The 12,256-nt window shown below is 51.8% G+C and overlaps 1 protein-coding gene across 50 annotated transcripts in view; it reads left to right on the top strand.

The window, feature by feature from the left end:
* The window catches only part of C19H19orf47 (chromosome 19 C19orf47 homolog), a 28,746-nt gene that overhangs the window by 16,077 nt on the left and 413 nt on the right, over positions 1–12,256 (top strand). For 12 of the 50 annotated variants that reach the window (XM_005589258.5, XM_065534409.2, XM_065534404.2 and 9 more), the window contains 4 exons: positions 5,809–5,946; positions 7,881–8,033; positions 9,667–9,737; positions 11,360–11,992. In XM_005589258.5, coding sequence (XP_005589315.2) covers positions 5,809–5,946; positions 7,881–8,033; positions 9,667–9,737; positions 11,360–11,854 — 857 coding nt within the window. In that variant the 3' untranslated portion in view covers positions 11,855–11,992. Of the gene's footprint in view, positions 1–5,808; positions 5,947–7,880; positions 8,034–9,666; positions 9,738–11,359; positions 11,993–12,256 lie in introns of those variants that run through there. The other 38 variants (XM_074023561.1, XM_074023552.1, XM_074023577.1 and 35 more) reach the window with 9 other exon arrangements.

Below are 12,256 nucleotides of genomic sequence, written 5' to 3'. Positions count from 1 at the left end.
GCACTGTAGTTAATATATCATGTTGATTTCAGTAACCGGGAACTTATAGCCAGCAACACTGTAACTCATTCCTGCATGATGCTTATCTCACACACACATTTTTTTTGATCAGGTACATCATACCCTTCTTGCATTTAGGAACCCAGACAGCACTTCAATACTATTTTTTGAGGGCCATTTTATTGATTGATTGATTGCCCAGGCTGGAGTACAGTGGCATGATCTTGGCTCACTGCAACTTCCGCCTCCTGGGTTCAAGCAATTGTCTTGCCTCAGTCTCTCTAGTAACTGGGATTACAGGCGCCCACCACCACGCCTGGCTAATTTTATTTTTAGTAGAGACAGGGTTTCGCTATGTTGGCTAGGCTGGTCTCAAACCCCTGACTTCAAGTGATCTGCCTGCCTTGGCCTCCCAAAGTGCTGGGATTATAGGCGTAAGCCACTGCTCCCGTCCAGGGGGCTATTTTAAACAGCAAAAATCACCAACAAAAATGTGAAAAATGTTCACATTCATGACATCAAGTAGACTGGGCAAAGGACACTTGTTTATAGAGCGGGGCGTGAAACAAGCGGGTGACAATGCCTTCTCTGTCCTCATTTGGGAACATGTCTGGAGCAACTCAAAATGTTCCCTGTGTGTGTCTGTGAATGACAGTGAAAGCACTGCCTGTATTGATTTTGGGGTTACAAATGCATTTGAATGAGTAGGCAAATTTGCAAATATGGAATCTATGAATGATGAGTATCGACTGTATTTATTTTTTTATTCTTTATTTTTTTTGAGATGGAGTCTCACTCTGTTGCCCAGGCTGGAGTACAGTGGCGCGACATCGACTCACTGCAACCTCTGCCTCCCGGGTTTAAGCAATTCTCCTCCCTCAGCCTCCTGAGTAGCTGGGATCTGCCACCACGCCCGGCTAATTTTTGTATTTTTGGTAGAGACAGAATTTCACCCTGTTGGCCAGGCTGGTCTTAAACACCTCAGGTGATCCACCCGCCTCAGCCCCCTAAAGTGCTGGCCTTATAGACGTGAGCCACCACTGTACCTGACCTTTTTTTTTTTTTTTTCTTGAGACAGAGTCTTGCTGTGTTGCTTACGTTGGAGTGCTATGGCACCCTCAGCTCACTGCAAACTCTGCCTCCCAGGTTCAAGTGATTCTTGTGCCTCAGTCACCCAAGTATCTGGGATTACACGTGTGTGCCACCATGCCCAGCCAATTTTTATATTTTTAGTAGAGACAGGGTTTTGCCACATTTGCCAGGCTAGTCTTGAACTCTTGATTTCAAACGATCCACCTGCCTCAGCCTTCCAAAGTGCAGGCATGAGCCACTGCACCTGGCTATTTTTGGTTTTTAAAAGCCATATGATACCATATATATATATATATTTTTTTTGAGATGGAGTTTTCCTTTTGTTGCTCAGGCTGGAGTGCAATGGCGTGATCTTGGCTCACTGCAACCTCCACCTCCTGGGTTCAAGCGACTCTCCTGCCTCAGCCTCCTGAGTTGCTGGCATTACAGGTGCCTGTCACCATGCCCAGCCAATTTTTGTTATTTTTAGTAGAGATGAGGTTTTGCCATGTTGACCAGGCTGGTCTTGAACTCTTGACCGTAGGTGATCCACTCGGCTTGGCCCCTCAAAGTGTTGGGATTACAGCTGTTAGCCACTGTACCCGGCCGATACATTTTTTAAAAATAAACTTTTGGCCGGGCGCGGTGGCTCAAGCCTGTAATCCCAGCACTTTGGGAGGCCGAGGCGGGTGGATCACGAGGTCAGGAGATCGAGACTATCCTGGCTAACATGGTGAAACCCCGTCTCTACTAAAAATACAAAAAACTAGCCGGGCGTGGTGGCGGGCGCCTGTAGTCTCAGCTACTTGGGAGGCTGAGGCGGGAGAATGGCGTGAACCCGGGAGGCGGAGCTTGCAGTGAGCCGAGATCACGCCACTGCACTCCAGCCTGGGAGACACAGCGAGACTCCGTCTCAAAAAAAAAAAAAAAAACTTTTAAATGTTAATATACACATTAGCTTCCCTTTGCTGATAAATAAGCCGCCCAAAACTGTACTTCAAAACACAGACATATATTTTCATTTTTTGAGATGGGAGTCTCGCTGTGTTGCCCAGGCTGGAGTGTAGTGGTGCAGTCATAGCTCACTGTAGCCTCAAAGTCCTGGACTCAAGTGATCCTCCCGCCTCAGACTCCTGAATAGCTGGGATTACACGCACAAGCCACCATGCCTTGCTAAAACATGAGTGTTTATTTCTCATGATTTTATGGGTTGTCTGGTCAGTTCTGCTCTAGGCCAGCTCAGCTGATTTTAATGGTCACCTGGCAGCTAGGTTGAAGCCAGGTTGATGGCCGTATTCACATATCTGATGGTTGTCCTGATGTTATCTGGGCCCAGAGGGTGACTTGGCTACGTGTCCATAATCATCTAGCTGGCTAGCCTGGGCTTGTTCACAGTGGTGGTTGCAGGGTTCCTAAAAGCAGCAAAAGAGGGCTAGCCCCAGTGTACAAAGCACCTCTTAAGCCACTGCTTGCACAACATTTATTATCGTCCTGTTGGCCAAAGCAAGTTACATGGAGAAGTCCAGAGTCATTGTGGGCAGGGCTTACCCAAAGATGTGGATGTAAAGAGGCTGAGCAAATTAGGGTTCGTTTCTGCAACGCTCCCCCATAACGTACATTCAGAAAAGGGTTCAATCATAATAGTACAGTGGGTACCTTTCACAGATGGGACACTCATGTAGCCAGCACCCACATCCAGCAACAGAAACATGACCAGCCTGCCAGAATCCTCCTGGACCCTCTCCCAGCCACCACATCATCTCCAGGGTACCCACTACCCTGATTGCTAACAGCACACATTAGTTTTACCAGTCTTTCAAATCTTTATAAGTGAAATTTTCAACTGGGTATGGTGGCCCATGCCTTTAATCCCAGCGCTTTGGGAGGCCCAGATGGGAAGATCACATGAAGCTAGGCGTTTGAGACCAGCCTGGGCAACATAGTGAGACTCTGTCTCTACAAAAATTAGTAAATTAGCTGTGGGAGGCCTGGTAGGCTGAGGTGGGAGGATTGCTTGAGCCCAGGACTTTGAGGCTGCAGTGAGTTATGATGGCAACAATGTACTCCATCATCCTGGGCAACGGAGTGAAACCCTGTCTCAAAAAAAAAGAGGGCCGGGCGCGGTGGCTCACGCCTGTAATCCTAGCACTTTGGGAGGCCGAGGCGGGTGGATCAGAGGTCGGGAGATGGAGACAATCCTGGCTAACATGGTGAAACCCCGTCTCTACTAAAAATACACAAAAAAATTAGTTGGGTGTGGTGGCGGGCGCCTGTAATCCCAGCTACTCGGGAGGCTGAGGCAGGAGAATGACGTGAACCCAGGAGGCGGAGCTTGCAGTGAGCAGAGATCGTGCCACTGCACTCCAGGCAGGGGCAACAGAGCCAGACTCCGTCTAAAAAAAAAAAAAAAACGAGAGAAAATAAATGAAAACAAGTAAATGAGAAGGGGAAACAGGCAAAGAAGGAAAGGGATGGGAAGAATGCTCCAAAAACAACATTCCTGAGATCACTTTTACACACTTTAGAACATCGAATGTGTGTCTGTCAGGAAGGGGAAAGAGCACAGTTCTTTGTACTCTGATATCCTGACTGCAACTCAAATGCAACAGAGTAAAGACAGAGTTGGTTGCTTAACCGCCACCCAAATGGGGCTTGCCTGTCATGACAATAAAGCATCACATTCCTGACATCTTTTCAGCTGCACATTTCCCTCTGGGTACAGCACGAGAGGCAGGGCCCTCTTAACAGCTTGCTTTTTATAGCAGAAAATCCTGCTCTTACTGCACTCAGCTAGGTGAAGAGTGTTGTGAATGGAGGCTCTCACAGGACAGATTCTGCATAGCCAGAGAGTTTGCAGCCACTAGACATAAAGCCTCCCGTCCAACCTGAGAGATGTCTGAAGAAGCACTGGGGTATATCATTAACAGAGGAGAAAGAACAGGCCTGAAAACCAAGAATTGGCCGGTGCAGTCGCTCACGCCTATAATCCCAGCGCTTTGGGAGGCTGAGGCGGGCAGATGATGAGGTCGGAAGATCGAGACCATCCTGGCTAACACAGTGAAACCCCATCTCTACTAAAAATACAAAAAATTAGCCGGGCGTGGTGGCGGGCGCCTGTAGTCCCAGCTATTCAGGAGACTGAGGCAGGAGAGTGCTGTGAACCCGGGAGGTGGAGCTTGCAGTGAGCTGAGATTGCGCCACTGCACTCCAGCTTGGGCCACAGGGTGAGACTCCGTCTCAAACAACAACAACAACAACAACAACAAAAAAACCACCAAGAATTTCTTCCTGCAGAGAGGGAGGAGGTCTGATAGGGAAGGATCTGTCCTGGGACTTCTGGGTTCCAACAACATCCTGATGCCTGACCTGGGTGATGGGTACTTGGGGGTCATGTTTTGTTAAATGGTCTGTTATGGTTTAATGTAGTTTTCTTTCTTTCTTTTTTTTGTTTTCCTCCTTTTTTTGAGACTGGGTTTCTCTCTGTTGCCCAGGCTGGAGTGCAGTGGTACGATCACAGCTCACTGCAGCCTTGACCTCCTGGGCTCAAGTGATCCCCTTACCTCAGCCTCCTGAGTAGCTGGGACTACAGGCACATGCCACTGCGCCTGGCTAATTTTTTTGTATTTTTGGTAGAGACGGGATTTTGCCATGTTGCCCAGGCTGGTCTTGAACTGGGTTCAAGTGATCCACCCTCCTCGGCCTCCCAAAGTACAGGGATTACAGGCATGCGCCCTCGTGCCTGTCCTCAGAAACCACTTTAGGCACTGGGATACAGCAGTAAACAGACACGGCCTCCTCGTGGAGCTTGCGTTCTTGTGAGTGAGTTTACCAGTAAACAAATAGAGTTTAATGTCAAGCAGTTGTAAGGGCTGTGAAGAAAATGAAAGTGGGTAAGGGTGATACAGGTTGAGGAGGTGCTGTTTTTTTTTTTTTTTTTTTTTTTTTTTGAGACGGAGTCTCACTCTGTCCCCCTTGCTGGAGTGCAGTGGCCGGATCTCAGCTCACTGCAAGCTCCGCCTCCCGGGTTCAGGCCATTCTCCTGCCTCAGCCTCCCGAGTAGCTGGGACTACAGGCGCCCGCCACCTCGCCCGGCTAGTTTTTTTGTATTTTTTAGTAGAGACGGGGTTTCACTGTGTCAGCCAGGATGGTCTCGATCTGCTGACCTCGTGATCCACCCGTCTCGGCCTCCCAAAGTACTGGGATTACAGGCTTGAGCCACCGCGCCCGGCCGAGGAGGTGCTGTTTTTAATGGGGTGGTCAGGGAAGTTTTCTCTAGGAGTTGCCATCAGAGAGGAGGCCTGAATGATGAGACGCAGCAATCCTGCTGTGCTCGGGGAACTGCATGCCAGGCAGAAGGAACAGCATGGTCCCTGAGGAGGCGCCTGCTTGCTGGGTGAGGAAGATCCTGGAGACCAGCATAGCTGAAGCAGCTCTGCGAGAGGCGAAGTGAACTCAGCACGAGGCTGGGTGACTGATGGGTGCAGTGTGATGGGAACTAGTGTGGTCTAGAGCCTCAGGAAAGACTCCCAGGGTAGGGAGGGATGGGCTAGTTCCTGGGGAGATGCAGCCCACCCTGCCCCCAAGCATCCCCATCACGAGGACTGTGCAGCCACAGGTGACACCTGCTGACCTCATTCAGTCCCAAGCCTCACCTTGTCCATCCTGATCCTGAGACTGCTGGATTGAGGCCTGTCTTCCAGGCCCCAACCCCACTGGACTCTCCTTTTCTCCCCACAGCTGCCTCCCGAATGATTACCAACAGCCTGAACCATGACTCCCCACCCAGCACACCCCCCAGGCGCCCAGACACCAGCACCTCCAAGATCTCGGTCACCGTGTCCAACAAGATGGCAGCAAAGAGTGCCAAGGCCACTGGTGAGGGAACACAGGCAGATAGTAGGAGGAGCTGGAGGGGAACATGGGTTGGTAGGAGGTGCTGGGGGTCATGCTTCCAATATTGTAAAGTGCTTTGAAGGCCACAAGGTATACAAAGCATTTGAACCTGAATTACCTCTGTAAACTTGGTCAAGTTGCCATACATCTGTGGGCCTCACTTTCTACATCTGTAGCATGGGGGGTGGCGATACCCCACCCAGGAGGATGGACAGAAGCACCTGAGTTGATATGTTGAGGCATGTGTGCATTGCCTTCTCACTCAGGGGTTCAGGATTTGTGAACAAGTATTCACCGAGCCCCCAGCTTGTGCCCAGCTCTGTGCTTGATGCCTGGGGTCAAAGGTAAAGAACCTCTTGCCGCCTCTTAGCAGCCAAGGGATCCTTGAAAACCCTTCAGTTTGATCCTGTAACTCCCTGGGCTGTAATTCTCCGGGGTTCCCCATTATTCCAGTAATAAAGGGCATCTTCCCCACACGGTCTGTAGGGCCCTGCATCATGTGGATTTAGCTCTTGCATCGCCCCACTTTGCATGCCCACTTGCTCCGCTTCAGCCTCCTTCCCATCATGGGGCCTTTGCCCCTGGTGACCCCTTGGCCTGAGCACTCTCCCTTCCCAGACTGCTCCATGTTGGCCTCTGTCCTCCTCCAGGTCTCAGCTTGAGAGCTGGGAATGGGCCTGCAGTCCCTGGGCTCCCAGGCCTTTCCATCCACCATGCTTTTATGCCTTTGCTGGACCCATCCCCACAGCAATGACTTCATGGTGTCATAAGGCAAATGTAGAAATTGAGGCCCAGGGCACTTCATGTTTCTGACATCCACTACCATCACGTCCCGTGCACCTCCATCACAAAATCTCCCCTTTGTCCTGCAGGTTTGGAAATGCCTCACCCTCTTCTGGCCTTTGATTTGTGTGCCATGAGCAAAAAAGTTAAAATCAGGCTGGGTGTGATGGCTCACGCCTGCAATCCCAGCACTGTGAGAGGCTGAGGCAGGAGGATCCCTTGAGCCCAGGAACTCAAGACCAACCTGCACAAGATGACAAAACCCTGTCTCTACATTAAAAAAAAAAAAAAAAAAAAAAAAAATTGGCCGGGCGTGGTGGCTCACACCTGTAATCCTAGAACTTTGGAAGGCCGAGGCAGGTGCATCACCTGAGGTTGGGAGGTTGAGAGCGGGCTGACCAATGTGGTGAAACCCCATGTCTACCAAAAATACAGCAATTAGCTGGGTGTGGTGGTGCATGCCTGTAATCCCAGCTACTTGGGAGGCTGAGGCAGGAGAATCAAACTTAGGAGGTAGAGGTTGTAGTGAGCTGATATCGTGCCATTGCACTCCAGACTGGGCAACAAGAACGAAAACTCGGTCTTTAAAAAAAAAAAAAAAAGTTAAAATCAGTGTAACAAAGCATTGCAAAGATGGTGAGCCCGGGAGGAATTGGCTCTTTTAACCCTTAACACGTTTGGGGGGGATTCATTTTTTAAATTGAGGTGTAACTTATGCACAATCCACCACTCATAAGTGTACACACAGCTCAAGTGCTTGTTGAAAAGTGAGTGCAGCCATAAAACACTGCCTGCTTGGAGCTCTAGAACCTTTCCACCACCCAGCAGGTTCCCCATCCGAGGGGACGTGGGCTGGGCTGGGCCAGGAACCTGCTTGGAACAGGGACAGAGCCACAGAAAGCCTGGGAGGCCTGCCACAGCCTGGGGACCTGGGGATTCTGAGCACCTTCTGTGACCTCATGTTGCGCAGACCTGAGTTTCTCAGTGGTTCGGTCAGTGGTGATGTGGGTGGTTGGGAAGATAAGGGATTCCAGTCGTGAATGTGTGGAGATAAAGGATACCTAGTGTCCAGCCTCCATCCTGAGAGAACGTTTTGTCTCAAAGAGTGCGATACCCCTGCTTTATTCCCCCAGCAGCCCTGGCCTGCCAGGAGGAGGAGAGCCTGGCTGTTCCTGCCAAGCGGCGCCGGGTCACTGCTGAGATGGAGGGGAAGTACGTCATCAACATGCCCAAAGGCACCACACCCCGTACCCGTAAGATCCTGGAGCAGCAGCAGGCTGCAAAAGGTACTGGCCCATCAGGGGCACACTTCCCTGTGGGGACCATGTCCCTCCCTCTGCATCACACAGGGCCCATCATATCTTACAGTGGCTGAGAAGCAGGCTTTAACGGGGATGCAGGAGCCATAGGCCAAGGGAACAGTGATGGTGGCCACAGAGGAGGGAAACACATCACTTCTGCCCTCTGATCCTGCAGTTAGTGTAGCTGGTCTCCTTGGCACCTCTTCCCTAAGGGGCAGGAGCAAGGATGGAGTGATAGCCTGCTGTAAAATGAGTGGCTGTGCTTGGCCAAGGGCAGTTATCCCAAAGTGGCACCATTACTATGAGCCAGAGGAGACGAGTGGAGATACAGTCCAAAGCTAGGCCTTGGATAGTAACACAATAGTATTTGTGTTTAAAATGTAAGTATTGTTTTACAACTTTTTTGTTTTTTTTTTTTTTGAAACGCAGTCTTGATCTGTTACCCAGGCTGGAGTGCAGTGGCACAATCTCGGCTCACTGCAACTTCCGCTTCCTGGATTCAAGCGATTCTCCTGCCTCAATCTCCCAAGAAGCTGGGATTACAGGTGTGCGCCACCACGCCTGGCTAATTTTTATATTTTTAGTAGAGATGGGGTTTCATCATGTTGGCCAGGCTGGTCTCAAACTCCTGATCTCAGGTGATCCACCTGCCTCGGCCTCCCAAAGTGCTGGAATTACAGGCATGAGCCACTGTGCCTGGACTTAACTTTTCTTTCTTTTTTTTTTTTTTTTTTTGAGACAGAGTCTTGCTCTGTTGCCTGGGCTGGAGTGCTGTGGTACGAACATGGCTCACCGCAGCCTTGACCTCCTGGATTCCTACCTTACCTCCCCAGTAGCAGGGACTATAGATGTGGGTCACCATGCCCAGCTAATTTTTAAATTCTGGTTTCTAACTCTTAGGCTCATGCGATCTGCCCGGCACTGCCTCCCACCGTGTTGGGATTACAGACATAAGCCACCACTCCTGGCCTGTTCTATAACTTTTTTGTTCATATATATATATTTAGAGATGGGGTCTCGCTATATTACCCAGGTTGTTCTCAAACTCCTGAGCTCAGGTGATCCACCTGCCTCAGCCTCCCAAATGGATTACAGGTGCACCTTGCCACGCCTGGCCCATGTTCTATAACTTTTTTGTTGAGATCTTCTCATATTAATGCAGGTAGATCTTCTTCATTCTTTTTTTAATGGTTGTTTATTATTTCCAGAGTATTTATATACCATAATTTAGTAACCATTCTATTGATGGCTATTAGGTTATAATTTAGGGGAGGAGGCACTACTGCTCATCGGATTCTCTCAGAGGTCCCTGACCCCAAGAATTGAAAGGAACATGCAGGGACTGAGAACTCTTCCCGTGCACATAAGTCATGAACTAGTGCTGAGGTGTAGGGAATCTGCCAGTTGTAGCTGGTCTTTCCCACATTTGACTCGAGCCAGATAGGGCTGGGTGAAGGTCAGTGTGAGCCAACAGTGTAGACATAACACCCAACTCAGCACAGTCTGGCCCTGCCTATCCCAGAGCTACTGGTGTCTGGGCTGCCTTGGTATCTGTACAGAGCTCAGCCTAGGCCTGGCCCACCAGGGCCTCTCCCTGATGGCTTCACTTCCCTCCCAGGTCTCCACAGGACGTCTGTGTTTGACCGCCTCGGCGCCGAGACCAAGGCAGACACCACAACGGGGAGTAAAGTGAGTGGGGATGGGGGAGCGATCCTGGGCGTGCGAGCTCTTGTTTTCCCTGAGCAGTGCTCCTGACTCTTGACACATCTCGACCTCACTCAGCCCAGGGCCGTCTAACCTTCCTTTCCAGCCTCAGTTCCTGGCTTTGCACTGGTGGCTTTCCCATCTGTCTTCTGCCCTGGCTTCTCTCTCAATTTCCAGCCCTGGGGGTCCAGTGACTCCTGGATGCCTCCCACCCACCATGTCCCCAACTGGTCCTAGCGTCTTTCCCCAAGTTAGTCCTCTCCTGGGCCCCCATCTGAGGGCTGCCTGCCCTCCCCATTGCAGTCTGTCAGTGGGTCTGATGACTCTACTGTTCTCTCCCTCCTCTGCCACCTCTCCCTGTCCGGATAGGACGGTAGCCTCCTGAACGGTCTCGCACAGCTACCATGGACCCCAGCCCCCTGTCCCCACAGCAGCAGTGTGTGCGGCCCACAGGACAGGGCCTGTCCCCCAACTGGAAGGCCTGCGGAGGCTTTTCACTGTGCCCATGATGCAGCCTGCACTTCCTGCCACGGCCTGCAGTTCCACAGGCCCCAGGCATGGTGTGTAGTTCAGAGTACACCCTGAAGCCCACAGGGGCCTGACTGCGTGGCTTTGGCCATGTCACTTAGGTCCTTTGTACTTCAGCCTCCTCATCTGTATAGACCCACCTCCAAGGACGGCTGCAGGGTTAAGATCATCCCTGCATGGCACTGGGCTGTGCGGTGCCTGTTGGTGAACTATTGCAGAGCTCCCCAGCTGTGTTTCCTGTCCTGCTCCACAGGGTGCAGCAACTCTGGCTTGCTCACTTCCAAGAATCTTACCATGAGGAGAATGGGAACACTCGGGATCATGTGGCTGGAAGTTCCAGCCCTATGAAGAGCTGGGCACATAGTGAGTGCTCCATACATAGGATTATGCTTCCTGCCTTCAGGGCAAAGCATATGCTCTTTTTTTTGCTAATTCATCTTGGAGGGCCTGGCTTCAAAGTTGGTGCCTCAGGGAAAGTTCCTCTGGACTGATGAGGAGCCACCCCTGTCTTCTGCCCTCCAGCTCTCCTTCTCCATCTAGAAGGCGTTACTGTTGTTCTTGCAGAATTATTTGTGTCATTTCTGATGCCAAGCCTGTCTTCCCCACTGGATTGTGAGCCCCATGAGGGCAGAGCTGAGGCTGTCTTGGTCATCACTGTGTCCCTAGCACTGCCGGCCTAGGACCAGCTACAATATAGAGTTGGGACTCAAAATATCTGTGGAGTGAATGACCAGATTAATCTCTCCACTCCACTCATGCCCATCTACTGACCTTGCAAATGACCTTCCCTTTGTGCGGCATTCCCTTCCTCTTCCCTCTTTATTAGACCCACTTCCAGCTCAGATGTGCCCTCTCTCAGGGAGCCCTCCCTGAACTTCTAGGAAGGTCAGGTACTTCCTCTGGGCTCCTCCAGTCCCCTGGACTCCCCACTTCGTGGCTCTCGCCACTATCTGGGGTGTCAGTGATGGGTGTTTCTCCCAACTGTGAGTCCCAGGAGGCCAGGCACAGAGGAAGCAGCTCTCCATGAATGTGTGTTGAGTGACTCAGTGACTCATTCATCCTGTCTCTGACCTCCGCAGCCCACAGGAGTCTTCAGCCGCCTGGGGGCCACCCCAGAAACGGACGAGGATCTGGCTTGGGACAGCGACAATGACAGCAGCAGCTCTGTCTTGCAGTATGCCGGGGTCCTGAAGAAGCTAGGACGGGGCCCAGCCAAGGCCGGTCCCCAGCCAGCACTGACTGTCAAAGCCAAGGCCACGAGCTCAGCGACAACGGCCGCTGCCCCGACACTGCGGCGCCTGGCGCTTTCCTCACGGTCCGGGCTGGAGAGGAAGCCGGAGTCCTTGTCTAAAGTCAGCATCATCAAGAGACTGGGCGCAGCTACCCTTGTGCCCGAGGCCCAGGACAGCCAGGTCACCAGCACCAAGAGTAAGTCCTCAGCTGAAGTCAAGGTCACCATTAAGAGGACTCTGGTGGGGCCCCGGGGGAGCAGCTCCAGCGAGGGCCTTGGTGCCCAGATGGACCACGCAGGCACTGTGAGCGTGTTCAAAAGACTGGGCCGCAGGACCTTCTAGCCCACGTGTGGGCGGGGTGCAGGCAGCAGAGCCCGTGGGCATCTGCCCTGGCCGCCCCAGGCTCCTGGCTTCATCACGCCTCCCACCAGCTCCTGGATGACACAGCTTGTCTCCCTCGGGCTCTAGAGCTAGGCCCGAGCATTCGGGGGATCACCCCATTTCTCCTAGCCTGGGATGGTCGTCGCAGCTGGCCTGGCCCGCTCCAGGACTCCCCTTCTCTCATGTCCTCTTTGCTTTCTTCTCTGGCTGTGGCCTTGGCAGAACCCACTTTTCTACCTCTCCCAAGTGCCAGGGGGCCTCTTCCTCTCCTATATTCCCCTTCCTCCCCCGAGCACGGTCTGCTGCCTCAGACCCCAGCTTATCAGCCCTCCCTGTCCCCCTCAACTGAGTGGGTGTCACCTG

Source organism: Macaca fascicularis, chromosome 19 (assembly GCF_037993035.2).
Source record: "Macaca fascicularis isolate 582-1 chromosome 19, T2T-MFA8v1.1".
Lineage (NCBI taxonomy): Eukaryota > Metazoa > Chordata > Mammalia > Primates > Cercopithecidae > Macaca > Macaca fascicularis.
Note: the sequence above shows the minus strand (reverse complement) of the source record. Positions and strands in the feature narration are given on the sequence as shown.